Source organism: Diabrotica virgifera, chromosome 9 (assembly GCF_917563875.1).
Source record: "Diabrotica virgifera virgifera chromosome 9, PGI_DIABVI_V3a".
In the NCBI taxonomy this organism is placed as follows: domain Eukaryota; kingdom Metazoa; phylum Arthropoda; class Insecta; order Coleoptera; family Chrysomelidae; genus Diabrotica; species Diabrotica virgifera.
The window spans coordinates 170983132-171003974 of record NC_065451.1 but is presented as its reverse complement, the minus strand read 5'-3'; the positions used below and the strand labels follow the sequence as shown (position 1 = coordinate 171003974).

General features: G+C 33.6%; 1 protein-coding gene across 4 annotated transcripts in view; it reads left to right on the top strand.

The window, feature by feature from the left end:
• The window catches only part of LOC126892103 (uncharacterized), a 654403-nt gene that overhangs the window by 528021 nt on the left and 105539 nt on the right, over nucleotides 1-20843 (top strand). For all 4 annotated transcript variants that reach the window (XM_050661541.1, XM_050661542.1, XM_050661540.1 and 1 more), the window contains exon 3: nucleotides 16123-16306. In XM_050661541.1, the coding sequence (XP_050517498.1) occupies nucleotides 16123-16306 (184 nt within the window). The remainder of the gene's footprint in view (nucleotides 1-16122; nucleotides 16307-20843) is intronic.

Sequence of the window (20843 nt, the reverse complement as noted above, 5' to 3'; positions counted from 1 at the left end):
TATTTTGTTTCAATATTTTATTTAGTGGTTTGCGCCTTGTGTACACTTCACAAAGATGTTTCTATGTTTTTATGTTCTATAATTCAAAGTGTACACAAAGGCGCAATATTCAAAAAAAAAGTTCGTTGCCAAGGTGTTGTTATATAGAATAATAAGATAATAAAAAACGGGAAAGTAGGGCGTGTGTCCGATCCCACACAAAAATTACTTTAATACCAAAAGTTTGTGTTATTGTAATAAAATATTAGTTGTGAAAAGTGTCTTTAGTTATTCCTAGCTTCAGAAGTGTAAAACCAGTGTAAAATTATTTCCTTGGTGTTGCAAAAATCCAACAAAGTAGGGCCGAACTAATACAACAGGTATATATGATTTTGCCGCCATTTTACAGCCAAACAACAATGCTATTAAGGAAAAAATTTTGGTGCAATAATAGGATAAATTTAAGCCTTTTTTGTACTGTAGTTTACAGCAGGTGCAAAAAGGGGATAAGTTACATTAAAACCCATTTTTAGACGAAATACTTTATTATTAAAACCTCCATATTTTACTAAACTGTACCTCTCGTACTAGCACTATGTTAACTCTCCAACAGTTTCTCGGTGACTACGTGACTTAGATCGCGTTCGTGGCTCGTGCAGATACCGGTACCTTACCCAATCGCGGCAAGCCACCGGTGCAATAGTGGGACAGAATAACACACATATAAAAATTAATTCAAAATTTGGTGCAAGAATGGGATAAGTTACACATTTCTTATACTGTTCTTGCACCAGTCCATACCAGGGGATAAGTAGTTTCTCTTATAATTTCAGTATCTATTATCTATACATATCCTATACTTGCGCCAGGCAAGAACAGTTACTTTTTCAACCTAAATAAGCACCTATCTCGCTTTTGCAGAATTTGGTACTTATCCTCTTCTTGCACCAGGGTCTTCAATTATCGATTTAATTCAGATTTCTGTAGCTTTCTATTGGTCAGAATCTCCTATGAATGATATAATCAAAATAATTACCAAAGATGCTACTAGCACCATCTACGAATCAAGAGTCTAAAATAAGTCAGGAAATAAAAAAAATCGAAATTATTTATCCTCTGAGCTTTTTAAATTGGAAAAAATAAAGCATAACAGAGTGGCGAAATACTCGACAAGGGAAATCTAAATTGCATTTCACGTCCTGTCATTCACCGTGATAATAATTTTAGCGCACTATTTTCTTTAATATCCACCAAAGGTGAATAAAGTATAAACGAAAAGAAAAGAAAATATGGTTCAGATTTGATTACAGTACAGAGCCTCTACTATGTGCTTATACGTATTTCGGAATAACCGTTTCCTCATCGGAGCACCTGGATAGAGGCACTGAACTGAAATCAAATCCTTTCATCCTTTCCGGGTAATTATCAAGATAATTAACCCCGAATAATTACCCGGAAAGGATAAAAGGATTTGATTTCAATTCAGTGCCTCTACCCAGATGCTCCGATGAGGAAACGGTTATTCCGAAATACGTATAAGCACATAGTAGAAGCTCTGTACTGTAATCAAATCTGAACCATCTTTTCTTTTCTTTTAGTTTATACTTTATTCACCTTTGGTGGATATTAAAGGAAATAGTTCGCTAAAATTATTATCACGGTCAATGACAGGACGTGAAATGCAATTTAGATTTTCCGTTGTCGAGTATTTCGCCACTCTGTTATGCTTTGTTTTTCCAACTTTAAAAGCTCAGAGGATAAATAATTTATAATTTTATTTCCTGACTTATTAGACTTACTTTTTAATTTTAATCAAAATGTTATACACTAAAATAAAATAAATATATTTGTCGCATGGAATCAAACAAAATGGAAACAAACGTTTCCATTCTAAACAAACTAAATATTAAAGAAAAGGCTGTCCACAATATGTCTGCAACGAATTCTGCAATTATTCTTTGGTCACGTGTCACGTGGTTCGCAGAGGTGACGACAGTTTGGAGAGATTAATTGTTTCTGGAAACGTTTCGGGGAGAAGATCAAGAGAACGATCACCAACTAGATGGTCCGACCAAATAAAGAATTCAGCTGGAAACTCATTCTGCGAAGCTCTTAGAGCAGCTGAAGATATATAAGAATATTGGAAGAAATCACGATCCTCAGTAATGGGGAAACGACAAGACAGAGATATTTGTCGGACAAAAAAGAGGGAGCGATCGTCGACTCCTAGACCCGCAAGATGTCACTCTAGCGCGGTACAATTTTGTTATTACAAAACTATCAGAAGGAAAAATTCCTGTAACTGGCTGTATACCATAAATCACAAAAAATAAAATCCTTATCTTGTAAAAGGTATATTTAAAATCCCTAAAAGGGGCTATATCACAACAAAACGTTTTCGGAATCAATATTCCATCATTAGTGATATCACAGGTTTACATGCTTTAAGCCACCAAAATATACGGATAAAAACCCTGGAGTTGTTTTAAACAAGTCGAATCGAGTCGAAATTAATTTCGCTTATTCCCCGTTAGAGGGCGTTCTATCTATACTGCGATATAAATTGTTTTAATTTATATCGAGAATCTACGGCCGTGATGGTAAAAATCTGTCTTCCTCAGAGCCTCTTTGAAAACAGGTAGACCTAGAAATAGTACTATCGGGGGATGGAGGAAGACAGATTTTAATCAAAACGAAACCGTAGATTTTCTTATTTTATTATTTTACTAATGCCATACTCTGTATAGAGTACACAGACTCGTTTCATATGGGTCTCAGAACCGCAAAGTGGAATGTTTTCCTAGCGGTGCCTGTTGGTATGGTTATACCTGGGTTAAGCAGAGAACTCGAATCGAGTCGAAATTCATTTTGTTTTTAAACAGTTGAGGTTACATTATATTATCCGATTTTAAAGGATGTAAAAATATTTCCAGATTAACCCCTGGCATCACATGACATCAACCATATTGGTTGGAAAATTTGTAGGTAGGACCTTACATGGCAGAGTTTAGGTGACATTTGTCACCAGCGTATTCCACCAGAATTCCAGCGTATTTTGTAGCTGTTTACGTGCTTTAATCCTAACTCACTCCGGGAAATCCGGGAATCACATAGCTCCTGGAGCTGGGAATTTGTTGTGTCTATGTGTGTTTGCAACTACATAAATGCTAAATTTACGGTGTAAACATACTGTACTAAATTTAGGGCAACTACAAAAGTAACTTTTCTATCAAGCGTATACAGATGGAGCATAAAGTTTTACAGTGGGTGAGACCTACGAGAACCATTAGCGATATATTTCAAGTTCCGTGTATCTTTTTCTTTCAAAATTTGCAGAGAAATTATATTTTTACTAGTAAAAAAGGTGTATAGGATTTAAATTTTATTAATAAAAAATTATCAAGTTTATGTTATACTTTCATACATCAGAGTGGATCGACAGGCCTCGCTGGATGGTTTTAATAATTCGGGTGCATACTAAGATTTTCAGACGCCTACAATAAAATTATAGACCCTATATTTTTCTAGCACCCACTTTTTTCATATCTCTATTCAAAGCTAAAATTTGCAACGTAACCCTTCTTGATGAGCTTTAACATCTAATGATCATTCTACTTTAGCTCTAAAATTAAAGGGTCGGGATCTGATTACAGCAATTGACGATGATACTTATATGGCTTCGCCACCGCAAAAAAATGAAAAGCGTCTCAGATTTCAACACTTTATTCGATTCATTCATTAAGTGTCATTTTCATTATCGTCGAACCACCCATTTCCGGAACCGGTATCCCCAGATGCTTTGTCATTATCAAGTCTCTTCTTTCTACAGGGTGACCCAACCACGTTGAGCTGAATATAAACGATTTATTCATTACATCCAATTAGTTTTCCAACTTTTAGATCCAACTTCTTCCTTTTTTTCTTTGACCTTTCGTAAATATTTAAATCTCATCATCATTCTCTTTGCTATTATCCCCATATGGATACGGCTTCCCTAATTGCATTTCTCCATACGTTTCTATTTTGGGTCATATCAACATTAATCCCCTTTACCGACATGTCCTGCGTCTCTCCCAGGTCTTCTTTGGTCTTCCTCTCCTGCTTCTTTCAGGAACTCAAAGTTCAGCAATTCTTCGTATTGGGTAATTAACATCTCATATTCTTCCTTTTTTTATTACCAACCTAAACCATTGGCATGACTTTTCCTATTTATTCTATCTCAATTTCTTGTGATAGTTACAGGTTCTTTTTATCTGGTGAATTATTCTATTATATAATTACGTTAATACGATTACAATTATATCAATACGAGCCGAAACAGAAGACGATCTCCAAAGATTAACACACATCTTCAATACAACAGCCAAGAAATACAATATGATAATATCAGCAGAAAAAATCGAAATTGATGGGAAAGTAATAAAGCAGGAAACAAGGTTATCTGGGAATAGATATAACCAGTTACGGAGATGTTGAAGAGGAAGTACGACAACAAAGCTCAAAAGCAAGTAAAGCGGCGGGATATCTTAATGACACAATCTGGAAGAACAAACACTTAAGACAAGACACAAAAGCCAGAATCTATAAAGCAGCAATATATAGGTCTACTATATTGACATACACGGTGGAGACAAGACCTGACACATCTAAAACGAGACGACTACTAGAAACAACAGAGATGAAAATACTCCGACGGATATCAGGGAAAAGTCTGTTGGATAGGGAGAGAAGCGAAAACATAAGAAGATCATGCAATGTAGAAGACATAAATGGATGGGTGACAAAACGGAAACAGGAGTGGAACGAACACATTAGTAGAATGGCAGAGGATAGGATAGTACGAATAGCACGAGATAAGTCACCAAATGGACGAAGAAGTATTAGCAGACCAAAAAAAATATGGTGCGATAACAACAATTTAGGAGGCTAATATTGAAGAAGAAACAGGCTTTAAAGACTACATACAAGAAGGAAGAAGAAGAAGACGATTAGAATATTTTTAACACAATTACAAAACATCTTTGAATTATTTTCTGTTTTGGAATCGAAAGTTTGGGACATTAAATGATCCCTTCTTCTTCTTGGAGTTCCCTCTACTATAGGGGTTGGTCATAGCTATGTGTACTTTATTTGCAGCTGCTTTGAAGAGCAATACTAAGCTGTAATTATCCATTTGTCAAAGGTTTTTCAGCCAGCAAATTCTCATTGGGCCAACGTTTTCAACGTTTCTCTTACCTTTGATGTTTGCTTGAATGCTGCAAGTCTTAGCATTTTATACTTCTAGCTCCTATAGTCCAGCCAATGATCATTTTCTTGCATAATCTTCTGAGCCTGCATCGGTTTACACCAAAATTAGGCTATACCACTTCGGTTATCGCGCAAAAATCGCGCGTTATCAAAACGACAGTTATCAAACAGTTGTAACTCATTGAAGATGACACTTTCGTATTTGATAAAAATTTTTAAAAACTTAACGTAAAATACCAGGAAAACGGTAAAAAATTTGTGAAATATTTTTTAAAGTAATTAAAAAAACATTAAAACGGGACTTGCAAAGCTAGCTTGTCTAAGTCTAGCACAGCATATGAACTAGGGGAGTTCTGATTGAGATAAGGTCGATTTCTATTGTTTTATGAGAAAAAATAACAACGCTACCCTTGCTATTTCTACCCTAATTACAATTAAACGTTAACTATGTCAAATGCAATGTATTTAGGCATCAGTAAGGTGTAAAATGAATAATTTTGAAAAAAATATGGTTAGAGGGAAAAAAATATTTTTGACATTTTTAACAATCCATTTTTTTTTTCAGAACAGGTATTTTTCTTAATGTTTCATTTTCTATCAAAGGTTGGATATCAACATGGCCATTCTTATTTTACTTACAGCAGCTCTAAATAGTCGGTTAGAGCGTAGACTAAACCATTCCTTTATATTTAATAACCAGGAGGTTTGTCTTCTTCCAACATTTCTTTTACCTATTATTTTGCCCTGTATAATTAAATGCAGCAGATTATAACGAGTACCTTTTACTATATGACCTAAATATTCAAACTTCCGCCTCTTAATTTTCTGTATAAATCCTTCCCTGTCATTAACCCTAAGGACTTCAATATTTCTAATTTTGTCTACCCATGATCTTCGTAGCATTCTCCGATAACACCAACGATCAACGCTCAAAATAAGTACAAAACTATCGAATATGCGTAAAATTTGCCTACTGTAACAAAAAGTTGGGCTATTTACAGGAAAATAATATATTTTTGAAAACGTCAAAGATATTTTTTCACCGCATCCATGATTTTTTTCAAAATTACTCGTTTTCAATTTGTCATTTATTATCCAATTGGATCCATGTTTGATCCCCATTAGAGTAGGAATATCAAGAACAGTATGGTTATTTTTTCTCACGAAAAAATAGGAAAACCTTATTTTCATTGTAACTGCCTTAGTTCATATGCTAGAGAACTCTACAAAGTCTTATTTTAAAGCTTTTTTCAAGTACTTTAATAGTTATTTATGATATAAGTGTTAAATGTACAATTTTAAGGCACGCATGTGAAAGTTTGCAGAATGAGCGAAGCGAATTCTGCAATTCACATGAGTGCCTTAAAAATGTACTTTTTAACACGTATATCATACAATATTTTTTCTACAAACGTCTTATATATCAACAATTATAATTTATTCATTCTCAATTACATGACAATATCTACAAAAACTTTTACTTGAACTTGACTGACATTAAATTTTTATATTTTTCTTGACATTATATCAAAACTGCCTATACTGTCAATACGTAAATCATAACAACTATAAAATAATAACATCTACTTTTATTGTTGTATATTCTAACAAATTTTAATATTTTTTTTCTACAAACGTTGACGTTTCACAATTTGACAATTCACTTTTAACTGCAGTGCTTTAAAAATTTTAAAGCACTAGTGCTTTAAAGTAGCATTTTAACGCTCCTATGGAGTGCTATAATTTGCATTTTTAACACGGTTGTAGAAAAAATATATATAACACATCTTTCCAGTAAAATTTTTAAATTTTTAAAACTTTTCATACAACTCGAAATTGTCACCTTCAATGAGTTACTCGGTTTGTATTAGGCTTACGGTAAAAATAAAAAAGCAATCTCTTTTATTTTTTACAAGTTTCATTTTATTCATTTACAGTTTTTTTTTTGATAAAATGTAAAGTTTCTCAGTTATTTGTGAAAACTCGGTTGAAAACACAAGAAAAATTGAAATTTTCAATTACGGCCAAGTCTAAAAGTATTGATTTGTTGAAGAAATTCTTTAGAACATTTTTTGTTTAGAATATATATGTATTTTTCTATAGATTCTTAAGGATATTTTCAATATAAATACTACCCTCAAAGTAAAAGCGCGCTTCGGCACAGGGTATACTTTCGTTGTTAAGAACTGTTAAAATTTCAAGAAAATCATTCAGGTTGACAATATTCGGATTTAAAACTTTATTATTCCTACAGTGTACTATACAGTTTTACTTATAATAAAGGAATAAACATGTTTGGAACACCCTGTACTTTCTTTTTCTCCTGGTTATCTTGCAAGCAAGAGGCGACGCACGTTTCGCTATTATCTCACGAATATCTTAATGACACAACTTGGCTATGCAACTACTTTTGTTTTCGTTTTTCCTTCTTTTTCTTTATTTATTTTTGTGCTGTTAGTAATTTTAAATGAACCGGAGCCATTGCTCCTCGGATATACGGCTGGGAAAGTGCCACTGAACTTTTGCCCAAAATGGACAAAGACGATTACCAGCAATTAAAAGTTTCGGAAATCGAAAGTAGTGATCGCCAGAAGTTATATGTCGTGATTTGACGGTCGGTGGATTTCGATGCTATATTTAGAAGAGATAATTGATTTTTTTTCAACTGCATTAATTGAGTAAAACAGTTTCACCAATAACATGGTGAAGGTTGGCCCCTTTAATTTTACTGTCATTTATTCTTATGTCTAATCGCTAAGAAGAACTTCAATACGAACCACTTTTAGATTGACAGAATGAAAACAATTACGGCGACTTAAGTCCTCTTCTATCTTTCCTCGATGTAGTGGCGTCATATAATTTGTTTGACTATTTCTCTCCAATTATCTCTATCCTGTAATCCTGTGCGTGTTGTTTTGCTCCGAAGAATGAGTAACCAGTTCATGTCCTTCATTTGGTCCGACCATCGTACTGGATATCTTCCCTTCTTCTAGTTATATGTCCAAAATATCTCAGTATATTTTGGTTGATAATTGTGGTTAGTAGCGCAACATTCTACGAAAGCCCCACATTAGCCACAGCGTAGGTGGTGATAAGAAATATTAATGTTCGAACAATGCATAATTTTGTGTTTTATGTAATGTAGATGTTCTTCTATATACTCTGGGCTAATTAGCAAAATACAAGGAAAAGTTATTTATTTACCAGCAATTTTATTGCTGGAATCGAATCTTATGATCGTATATATTAATAATATCTATAGGTATGCAAAGTCCGCAGATAGTGTGCTACTTTTTTTATAAACAAAATGGCGCCCAAAAATCGTGTTTTTATCAATTTTTGCTCTATAACTATAAAGATTTTAACTTTACACCAAAAACACCCAAATAAAAATACACCATAAATTAAACTCTGCATAAAGACGTGTTTTTTCCGATTCACTTCGACGAAAATTTTCCCCGGAAAATGCGGGTTTTTCGAACAAAATTTTTATTTTCAACTAAAATTTTAGATAAGTAATTGTTTATCAATAATTAAATAACTTAGTAATATAAAAGCTCTTTTCGTATAGATTATAATTCCAGAAGCCGGTGGAAATTGAATATACAGTTTAGCAACAATTGAATTGTTAATTAAAGATTTACGGTCTTTATAATATCCACAATAATTATGATACATAAGAATAACTATGATTTTTGTATAAAAAGACACTGTACCTATCTAATGTACTTTACAGAATTAAAATTGGACTATTTAAACGGTCTTAAGAATATTTTAAAATTATAAACAATTTTTTGGCTTATAAACAAATAGAATATCTCGGGAAATATTAAATTAAATTAAATCATGAAAACGGTATTGGAAAAAAAAGCGGCAGGACGCTTCTTTTAAAAGAAAATACGTTTAAATGTGATGGGTGGTTTCTGAGATATAACCGGTCAAAGTTGACCGGCATTTACGGCAAAGATATAAACAATAGGATCATAATTTTCGAACCATCACCTTTCTATTTCGGTCCTCTTTCTCCACACCAATTTTCATATCTTTAAAATACTCATAACATATATTATTATAATAAAAACTATCGATATTACGAGTGAAAATTGCCAAAAATAGCAAAATTCCAATCAAAAATTAGATTGGAGAAAATGTAATCTCAAAGTTCAAAATCGGTATACGTTAAAAAAATGCATTTTCTCGGCTTCCCATGGAGCAATTTTGTTCATTCTATTTTTGTTCGCAAGTAACTAGAGTAGAGCCATCTAACTAACGCATTGTTAAATGTCAAACTTGCTTTTGTTTTGTTATAATAGATTAATTTATTTATAAGAAAAGAAAACTACCTATTTTTTCCAGTTGTAGACTTTTTTAGATAAACTTACTACAAGTGTACCTTTTAACGTTAAAAACACAAATGTTCTCTTTTGAAAGCTGTATAATTATTTAAACAATCTTTATTTAAACAAATTAAACACTTTTGTTATAAATAAATAAATTAATTTATTATAACAAAACAAAAGCAACTTTGACATTTAATAATGCGTTAGTTAGATGGCTCTACTCGAGTTACTTGGGAACAAAAAACAATGAATAAAATTACTAAAAGGGAAGCCGAGAAAATGCATTTTTTTAACGAATACCAATTTTGAACTTTGAGATTACATTTTATCCAACCTGATTTTTTATTGGAATTTTGCTATTTTTGGCAATTTTCACTCGTAATATCTATAGTTTTTATTATAATAATATATGCTATGAGTATTTTAAAGATATGAAAATTGGTGTGGAGATAGAGGACCGAAATAAAAAGGTGAGTGTTCGAAAATTATGATCCTATTGTTATATCTTTGCCGTAAATGCCGGCCAACTTTGATCGGTTGTATCTCAGGAACCACTCATCACAATTAAACGTTTTTTCTTTTAAAAGAAGCGTCCTGCCGTTTTTTTTCCAATACCGTTTTCATGATTTAATTTAATTTAATATTTCCCGAGATATTCTATTTGTTTATAAGCCAAAAAATTGTTTATAATTTTAATATATTCTTAAGACCGTTTAAATAGTCCAATTTTAATTCTGTAAAGTACATTAGATAGGTACAGTGTCTTTTTATACAAAAATCATAGTTATTCTTATGTATTATAATTATTGTGGTTATTATAGCGACCGTAAATTTTTAATTAACAATTGAATTGTTGCTAAACTGTTCATTCAATTTCCATCGGCTTCTGGAATTATAATCTATACTAAAAGAGCTTTTATATTACCAAGTTATTTAATTATTGATAAACAATTACTTATCTAAAATTTTAGTTGAAAATTAAAAATTTTGTTGGAAAAACCCGCATTTTCCGGGGAAAATTTTCGTCGAAGTAAATCGGGAAAAACAAGCCTCTATCTAATTACGGTGAATTTTTATTTGCGTGTTTTTGGTGTAAAGTTAATATCTTTCGAGTTATACAGCAACAAATAAAAAAAAACACGATTTTCGGGCGCCATTTTGTTTATAAAAAAGTAGCACACTATCTGCGGACTTTGCATACCTATATTATTAATATATACAATCATAAGATTCGATTCCAGCAATAAAATTGCTGGTAAATAACTTTTCCCAAAAATGGACTATTCTTTGATAATCTGCCCAGACTAATATTTTTGTTTTTGGTTGTTGCCGATCTGGCCGTTGTGATGCGTCTACGGATCTCGTCTTCGGATCCTCCACTGTTAGTAATAATGGAGCCTAGGTAATTAAATTGTCAGACCACTTCATAACCTGCCATGTTTCTTATCTCTGTTTGTTTGTTTGTTTGTGTCTCCTTTTTTGTGAAAGAGTATTACTATTAGACTTGGCGAGTACATTACATGGGGTCAGAAATTCTGAAGGATATGTAGATATGACACAATAGTTTAAAAATGTATCCATAATTTAAAATATTAACCATAATAGGCATAATATGATAAATACTAACTTGATATTTTCGACTTCGAGTTTTCGACTTAAAACAAATCATGGGCGATTTCCATCGCACCTTGCTAAGCTGGGCATTATACAGTCCTCGGCCTGTAGTTGTGATCAGAACTCTTACGGAGATCTAAATCATATATTTTTCGGTTGCAAAAAACATTTAAAAAAATCCAATGATTTAATTCGTACACTTATTGAAATGAAATATTTTCTTCCATTAAATCTCACACACATTTTGTTAGCTGCCAATAAAAACACCTTGGAACTTTTAGTAAATTTTATTAAAGAAAATAAAATACAAATTTAAAACGGCATAACCCACATCTCTGTAGTTATACTATAAGAAAATTCCTTTTACAACTTTCTGTGGCAAATGGACTTGATTCCATGCCATTATATTTCTGTTGGAATTCAACTTTATTATTTTTGTTAAGTGTTAGAATACACATGTGGGGTCTCTCTTCATGGCTGGGCCAGTTCTCCGAATGCATTAGGGCGATAAACTTTTACCTAAAATTGCACATGTTACAAGGGATGTGAATGCCAGAACTGTATGTTAGTGTTAGTTCTGCGTTCGATAAGTAGTCTAGAAGAATATCTCGTTGTAGAAACACGTATCTTAATTTCTTTGTATATTGTAATATTACGGTTTTTCGGTTAAAATAAATAGTTTGTTTACTATTATTTGTACCTTTTATTATCTACTATTTCTAATAGGTTCTGGGCTCAGTTACGTTGTTAGCTCACCTGTATTAAGATAATAATTAAAAGTGTACAGTCGCGAAATTTTCGTGTTAACCGAATACATAACGTCGAAAAGTTGAACGGCAAGAACTATCAACCTTGGAGTTATTTAGTGAAAATGTTACTCATCAATGCTGATCTATGGGAAATAGTTTCGAGTGAGTTACCATTAGAAGCAGATCGAAGCAGTTCTTGGAAAAAACAAAATGATAAGGCTTTGTCAACTATAGCCTTACTTGTTGACGTTAATCAATTAGTGCATATCCGGAACAGGGAATTCGCGCGCGATGCGTGGATAGCGCTAAGGGAGTATCATCAGAAATCAAGTTTGTCTAGTATGGTGTTTTTGTTAAAGCAAATCTGTAGGCTATCGCTAGAGGAGAATGGTGATATGGAAGCACATATTAGTTTATTCCTAGAATCGTTGAATAAACTGGCCGCCTTAGGGGAAGAAATTAAGGACAGGTTCTCAGCAGGAATTTTGCTGGGAAGTCTTCCAGACTCATACAGTTTTTTGATTACAGCGCTGGAAAGTAGGCCATCGAGTGAATTTACTCTAGAATTTGTTACGAGTAAATTAATAGATGAGTACAGGAGACGTCAGGGAGCTTTGGGAAGAAATCAGGAGGAGTCGGTGATGAAGTCAGTATACGAGGGTAACAAAAATAATGGTACTGCAAGGGCAGAAGCAAGGCAGTGTTATTTTTGTAACCGGAAGGGCCATTTTAAACGAGATTGCTTTAAGTACAAAGCATTTAAGAAGGAAAAGGCCAATAAAGTCACTGAAGGTACTGATGATGCATGTTTTATGGTCAATTATAGTTCAAGGGACGGAAAAAGGGATTCTGCTTCGTGGTATGTGGACTCAGGAGCTTCGAGCCACATGGTTAATTACAAAGGATTCTATACCCAATTTGACGGTAGCAGAAAAGGCGTTGTAAGTTTGGCGGAGAAAGGGCAATACTCCGAGGTTCAGGGTATAGGAACAGGACTTATTGAGTGCGTGACTGGATCGGGAGTGGAAAATTTAAAAATCGACGAAGTGTTGTATGTGCCGGGATTAGACTCAAATCTGCTTTCGGTGAAAAAGCTAACAAGTGCGGGACATAATGTGCAATTCGATAAAAACGAGTGTAAAATCGCTTTACACGGAAAAGTCGTCGCGAGTGCGGTGCCTTCACCGGACTTATACAAACTTTCAACTGTGGACCATGGATTGAGTGCTGTGGAGCACTCCAGCAACTGTCAACATGCATGGCATAGACGGTTTGGACACAGGGACATGGATGCAGTCAAACACTTAATGGAAAAGAAAATGGCAGTCGGGATTGATATGACTGACTGTAGGATTAGGGAAACTTGTGAATGCTGTATGAAAGGTAAAATTTTACGTAAGAGTTTTCCAAAATTTTCTCATAGCAATACATTTAATATTCTTGACTTATTACATTCGGATATTTGCGGGCCCATGAAGACTGTTACTCCAGGGGGTAAACGTTATATTTTGACTTTAATTGATGATTTTTCTAGATATACAACTATATATTTATTAAATCATAAAAATGAAGCGGTAAAATGTATAAAACAGTTTATAGAATTTGCGAGTAATCAGTTAGGTAGGGTTCCAAAAGTAATTAGGTCGGATAGGGGTGGCGAGTACGTAAATAATAATTTAAGGGAATTTTTAAAGGGTAAAGGTATAAAAATTCAATATACAGCGGGGTACTCTCCAGAACAAAACGGGGTTGCAGAAAGAAAGAATCGATCTCTAGTTGAAATGGCTAGGTGTATGTTAATCGATGCGGGTTTAGCAAAGAAATTTTGGGGGGAAGCGATAGTGACAGCCAATTATTTGCAAAATCGATTACCTACTAAGTCGAAAGAAAAAACGCCCTATGAATTGTGGCATAAAGTAACACCGAATGTGTCGAATTTGCAAATATTTGGGTCTACGGTTTATAGCCACATTCCCAAAGAAAAAATGAAGGATAAATTTGATCCAAAAGGTGAGTCACTGATATTTGTAGGTTACTCTGATGAATCAAAAGCGTATAGATTGTTAAATGTAGATACAGAACGTATTACAATTAGCCGTAGTGTGGTGTTTTCCAAGAGAAATATATGCGTCGAGAAAAAGGAGGCAAAAAGTGAGGAAATATCCATTGGGTCCATGATGGAACGGGAAAAAATAGAGCCAAACGACGTAGAAGACAAAGAGGTTGCAAATTTTGAAAACACGGAGGAAATAGAAAATTCTACGGATACATCTAACACGTATGAGAGCTTAAGTTGGGAACAATCCCATGACGATGACGGTGATTCTAACTATCAATTAGATACAGATCTCGATATAGAGAATTCAGGTGATCGTAGATCTAGCAGAATAAATAAAGGTATCCCACCTGAGCGCTACATAGCAAAGTTGACAAAATTCCAAGAAGAAGAACCTAGAAACTTTAAAGAAGCGCTTAAAAGAAGTGATAGTGAAAAATGGACGCAAGCTATGGAAGAGGAAATCACGTCATTAAGGAAAAATAAAACTTGGGATTTAATACAAGCACCAAAGGGAAAGAATATAGTCTCATGTAAATGGGTATTCAAGTTAAAAACAGGCGAAGATCAAAGCTCGAAGAAGTACAAAGCACGGCTGGTAGCAAGGGGTTTTAGCCAAAAATTCGGCGTAGACTACGATGAAGTGTTCGCTCCGGTTGCGCGGCAAGCTACTCTTCGAATTTTATTAACAGAGGCATGGAGAAAAAATCTCATAGTAAAGCATATAGATGCAAAAACAGCCTTTCTAAATGGAGAACTGTCAGAAGAAATTTTTATGAAACAGCCTGAGGGATTTGAAGAAAAGGATACAAGTTGTGTTTGCAAATTAAATAAAAGTTTATATGGTTTGAAACAATCGGCCAGAACTTGGAACAAAAAGATTGATGAAGTTTTATCTAAAGAGAATTTTTGTAAAAGCAATATTGATACATGTTTATATATTAAGGTAATAAATAATGAAAGGGTTTACGTACTTATATACGTGGATGGCATTTTAATAGCAGCAAAGGATACACAGGTAATTGATACATTTGAAGAGAATCTAAAATGTAATTTTGGAATAACGAGTTTGGGATTATTACAAAATTATCTAGGTATGAAGATTGAAAGGTGCGATCAAGGGATATATAGTTTAAATCAAGCCAGTTATATTGACAAATTGCTGAACAAGTTTAAGATGAAAGATGCAAAAGAGTCCAATATACCGCTGGATGTTGGATACTATAAGCCTAGCAGAGAAAAGCCGGTGAAAAACAGTGGAATATATCAACAATTGATCGGTGGTTTATTATATATTGTGGTAAATACAAAGAGGGTGTTAAGATATTTAAAGAAAACTAAATATAAAAAGCTTATTTCAGGACAAGAAGGAACAGATAATGCATTATACGGCTATGCAGACGCTGACTGGGCAGAAGACAAGGGGAACAGAAAATCCAATAGCGGGTATATATTTTTATTACGGGGTTCGCCTATAAATTGGGGATGTAGAAAACAGAATTGCGTGTCTCTATCATCAACTGAAGCAGAGTACATAGGATTGGCTGAAGGATGTCAGGAAGCAATTTGCTTAAAACAGGTTATAAACGAATTTGTGGGTTTAGAGCCGGAATTAGTTATATAGAAAAAGGGGTTGTTAAGTTTAGGTATTGTCCTACCGAGGATATGATAGCCGATATGTTGACTAAACCGCTGAATAGGGTTAAGTTAGAGTACTTAAGTAGTAAAGGGGGTCTGTTTGACTAATTCAAAAATAATTTTAGTTGCGAGGGGATGTTGGAATTCAACTTTATTATTTTTGTTAAGTGTTAGAATACACATGTGGGGTCTCTCTTCATGGCTGGGCCAGTTCTCCGAATGCATTAGGGCGATAAACTTTTACCTAAAATTGCACATGTTACAAGGGATGTGAATGCCAGAACTGTATGTTAGTGTTAGTTCTGCGTTCGATAAGTAGTCTAGAAGAATATCTCGTTGTAGAAACACGTATCTTAATTTCTTTGTATATTGTAATATTACGGTTTTTCGGTTAAAATAAATAGTTTGTTTACTATTATTTGTACCTTTTATTATCTACTATTTCTAATAATTTCCACACACACACACACTAACTTGATATCTTTTTCATTGCTTTTAGGTTCCAAGTGAAAGTAGTGTGGGCACAAGCAGCACGGCTTCCTCAGAAGTTTCCCGACCAGTATCATTGACCAGTTTAGGTTCTTGCTCTTCCAGTGGAAGTAGTGGGCATCATCAAGCTGGATCTGCGTATTTAGCGTCAGCAGAGAGTTTGGACAGCGATCCAGAGCCTACAGGAAGTCAGGGTGAGTTTAAATATTTCATCTCAGTTTAAATATTTCGTTAAAAATCATCTCAGACAAGCCAAGAAGTCATTTTGAATTAAGTTGATAAATGAATAGAAATCACTGTATCTGTGCTATCGTGCTTTTACTTTGGATTAACTGGAAGAAATCACTGAATTACAGACTAATGTCAAATATATTTTATTTTAAAAATAAAATATGGTTTTGCTTGTTTTTGATTCAGGGGGATGCACAATCGCTGGACAGCTGTTTCCACCATTTCAGGCTTCCTCAACAGTCCTCTGAATCAAAAAACAGCTCGACCATCTATTTACGGGGAATTTCAAAGATCATTGAAGTTCCCATTGAGACGCGATCCAGCGACATCTCTTAAACAAATTGAAAAGTCTCAGATGCAGAATTCACCACTATAATAAAATTAAAATGGTAAATAGTTATTTAAATCTGAAACTTTTCGTGTTGAGAGATATTTTATTTTATTTATTTAGCTAAAGCACCTCGACAACTAAGTCCCTTTGTACATATGATTACAAATGAGATGATTTAGATGAAGTTTATGTTTAGTGGTGACTGCACAGCCAACACCAGTGGTAGTTTTCGAAGCATAGGTAAATGGAATTAAACCCTATGATTTTTTTTGTATAGTATCTAAAAATACTTTGCTTAGAAGACTGTAGAGAGACTTATGTTTGTTAAAGATGATGAGTGAGATGTCTATTGAAGGAAGATGTTTGGTCTAGGGGAGGTCAAGGTAGAGGAAATTAACTAGTCAGCCGAAGGTCTATATTTTTAAACGGCGGCGTAATTAAATAGGTATTATGATAGGATGATGGACATTGTTATTGGAAGAATATGGTGTTGTGATCATTAGGGAATGAACGGGATTGGAGGAATTTACAGATGTTGATGCAGCGTATGAGATTGTCGTGTTCAGGTGAGAGGAGGTTCATTGGATTCACGACATAATATGCTCTCGATAGGATTGGTGCGAAAGGCACCAAGACATGACGGAATGCCCTATTACGAACATAGTTTAATAAATTTATGTCAAATCTAAAAGCAGAGGAAAATATAAAGCTACCATAGGTCAAATATTTAAAAATTTTCAAATTTTAAAACTCTGGCATAAACATTAAAAAGGCGAATGGACACCATTTGGTAAAAATTGAAACTTGGTGAAGTCAAATTGGTAAAATATACAGATTTATTTTGCGTTCGGTGTGTCTGTCTCTTCTATGAAACATACGTCGTGCACTTTTTGCATACATATTTCTTAACGTCATTAACACCATTAACACCATTAACACGTTGACGGACAGAACGTATATAGACGTCTAATTTCCATTGATGTAGCTTATACATTTGACGCACTGTCCGTCAACGTGTTAAATAACTATTTTCCATTTCTATATTGCCGTAACAATTGACAAGATTAAAAATTTTTTTCGTGGTGATTAATACTATGTCGATCGACGCCGACGTTCACCAATTTCACAAGTATTTCCACATCAAATGACGCCGTTATTCGCCCGACCGAGATGCAATTCACATGGATAGTACCACGGTACAGTGATAGTACAGTGTATGAAGGTGAAAATCAATTATTACCTCCGATTTTGAACCTCCATCGATTTTTATGAACATTTGTGAGTGGTTCAACCCCTTCTCGGGGGTGACAATTATTTTATTAAACATTACCCCATAAATCGATAAAGGAACAAACTCTATAGTACGTTGGTACGCTCTTTAACGGTAAAATATTGCAAAACCTCTACATTCTAATAGCCACTTTACACGATGCAAGTAATTGCGAAATTTATTGCACAATTTTTTGCAGCAATAGAAATTGCATCGTGTCATACGCGAATTGCACAGAAAAGCTGCAACTTCTTGCAGCAATTTCTTGCTGTAAGTAGTTGCAGCTAAATAGAACATGTCCTATTTTTCATGCAATTTTTTCTGCAATTTGGTTATATTTTTAGTAACTTTTAAGGCTATACTGTTTGTATTGACATTCTGTCATTGTAAATTTCAAACTAAACAATTTTTGACAAAAAGAGGAACTTTTACCAATTTCACGCTTCACAGATAACATTATTCTGGTGGATAACTTTAATTATGCAACATAGGGATTAAAGAAACTATTTTCTATTCTTTTGCATTTAACAACTTGTTTCCTTTTGTAAATGAATAATGTCGTATTATAGGTATACTTGCATTAGGTATTAATTGATTTTGTTATACATAATACATATTATAATTTTCTCAAATTATAATCTAACATTTTTAATTAAATATATCTGATAACTCTACTCAAAAAATTACATTTTAAATTTATAAAAACAACATAACCTAAAATTTATGGTATGTCAAAGTTTCTGTCCATTTCATGTCAGTTTATGCAATTACTTGCACCGTGTAATCACTTTATTGCAGAAAGCTAGTTGCAACTTATTGCAGAAGTTCTTGTTGCAAGAACTTGTGCAATAAATTTCGCAATTACTTGCATCGTGTAAAGTGGCTATTAAGAACCGTTTCTATTGACATGAAATTTGGCATAGGCATAGCTAACATGTCAAAAAAGTGATATTGTGCCGATGTGTGCTTTTGCCCTGGGGGTGAGTTTCACCCCATCTCGGGGTGAAAAAATATATGTCCAAAATAAATCCGGAAAGGGATAAACTGACTAATTCTAAGCAACTTTTGTTCTATAGAGTTTTTCACCAAGTCAATACTTTTAACAAAATAATCACGTTTTTATACGGTTTTTCCCAAATAACTCAAAAATTAAGTATTTTGTTGAAAAAACATTCTTAGCAAAAATATAGGCCGTAAAAAAGTGCAAAAAATGGTGTATATATTAGGTCTCTATAACTAGTAGAAGCAGAGTTATAGCTAACCAAAAATAGCTTCATATTCGTCAAATTTCAAATCGAATATTTTAACGTGAAATAACCAAAAAAGGTTAGCCACTTTTTGGGGAAAACTTATTACAATTTTTTGACAAGTGTTCAAAAAAGCTTTATTTTTGATTTACAAAAAAATTCTAGGTTCAAAAGTAAAAATCTCTACCGGTTTCGAAACCGCTGCTTGCTGCACTCTCTGATTAAACTAGAATATGATACGGCTGTAGTTTCGTGTTGCAACGAAATTGAAAATGGTTATTCATTTTTGATTTACATGTTTACTCTGATTGGAGTACGAAGGGAACCATTCTCGTTGGAACTTTACCGCGCTAAGCAGATGGGACGTGAATTATAAATTGTAAAATTCCCTCATCTTCCTTAGTATTAGCATCCGCTATGGCTTGCAAATTTTAGAAGCCTCGGAGGTGTAACCAGAGAATGTTCCCATTGTTTTCAGTCTGGTAAGATGTAGAATATTATTTTTGGTATTGTTTTATGTGCTATTAGATTGAAAACTTAGTACGGAAGATCCCAGGCAGAGAATACACCAGGATATAGCCTGCGCTCCAAGTATTTTGTTGTTAAAGATGTTCAACATTTAATCTAAGCGTTCCATAATAACAATATATTATTAAAAAATCACTTTACCACTTTTCTTCTTTTCTCGATTAAGTATTAGTTTTGATTGCATAGTATATAAATTAATATGATGATTGAATACATAGCTAGTGAAAAAAATATCATATTAATTAACTGAATTCATAATTTAGCAATTATACAAGTAACAGTTATCCAAGAACATTCAAAAGTCATCACGAAGTTAATCGTGACAATGTCATTGTCAAGTAATGTTTATAATATACATATCGATACCAGTGAGAATTTTACTATACGTAATTTGCCGTGTAAAGAAAGAAAAAGCAGGGATAGACGTAAAATATTTGCGCCTGCGCTCTTAATATTTTATCCTCTAATAATTTTAACTGTGCTAATATGCAAGTTGACTACTATTAATGACTAATTTGTATGATTAATGTGAGAATAAAATATCGGCAAGCTTTTATCTTCAAAGCGGCCCTTTTGAATTACTTTATACCGAATTACTTTTATACCGGCGTTTATACCGAACATTGATAGGACCAGGGGCCTGATTCTAATTCATTTCGAGGTCGCAATTTAATTTCGACTCCGCCATGATGGTCGCAATTTATAGCGATTCTTATTCATTTCGATATATTAGTTACAACTGGGGATATTAACGTTATCATTTTGACACTGCTCAAAATTTGGGTTGGCTCTCCGGTTTATTGGATTTATTGGCTACGCAACCACTGCAACATTTGTTGATAGTCTGGGAAAATTGAGATTGCATATATTAGTAATATGGGGTATGACAAGTCCGCAGAAAGTGTGTTATTTTATTTATAAACAAATTAGCACTCCTAAATCTTCTTTTTTTAATTAGTGCTCTGTAATTCCTAAGATATTTCCTTTAAACCAAAAACACTCAAATAAAATTCACCGTAATTTAGTTCTTCACAAAGTTATTTTTTTCGATTTCCTTCAACAAAAATTTTACTCGGAAAATCCGAGTTTTCTCAAAAAAATTAAAGATTTTGTTTGGAAAACCC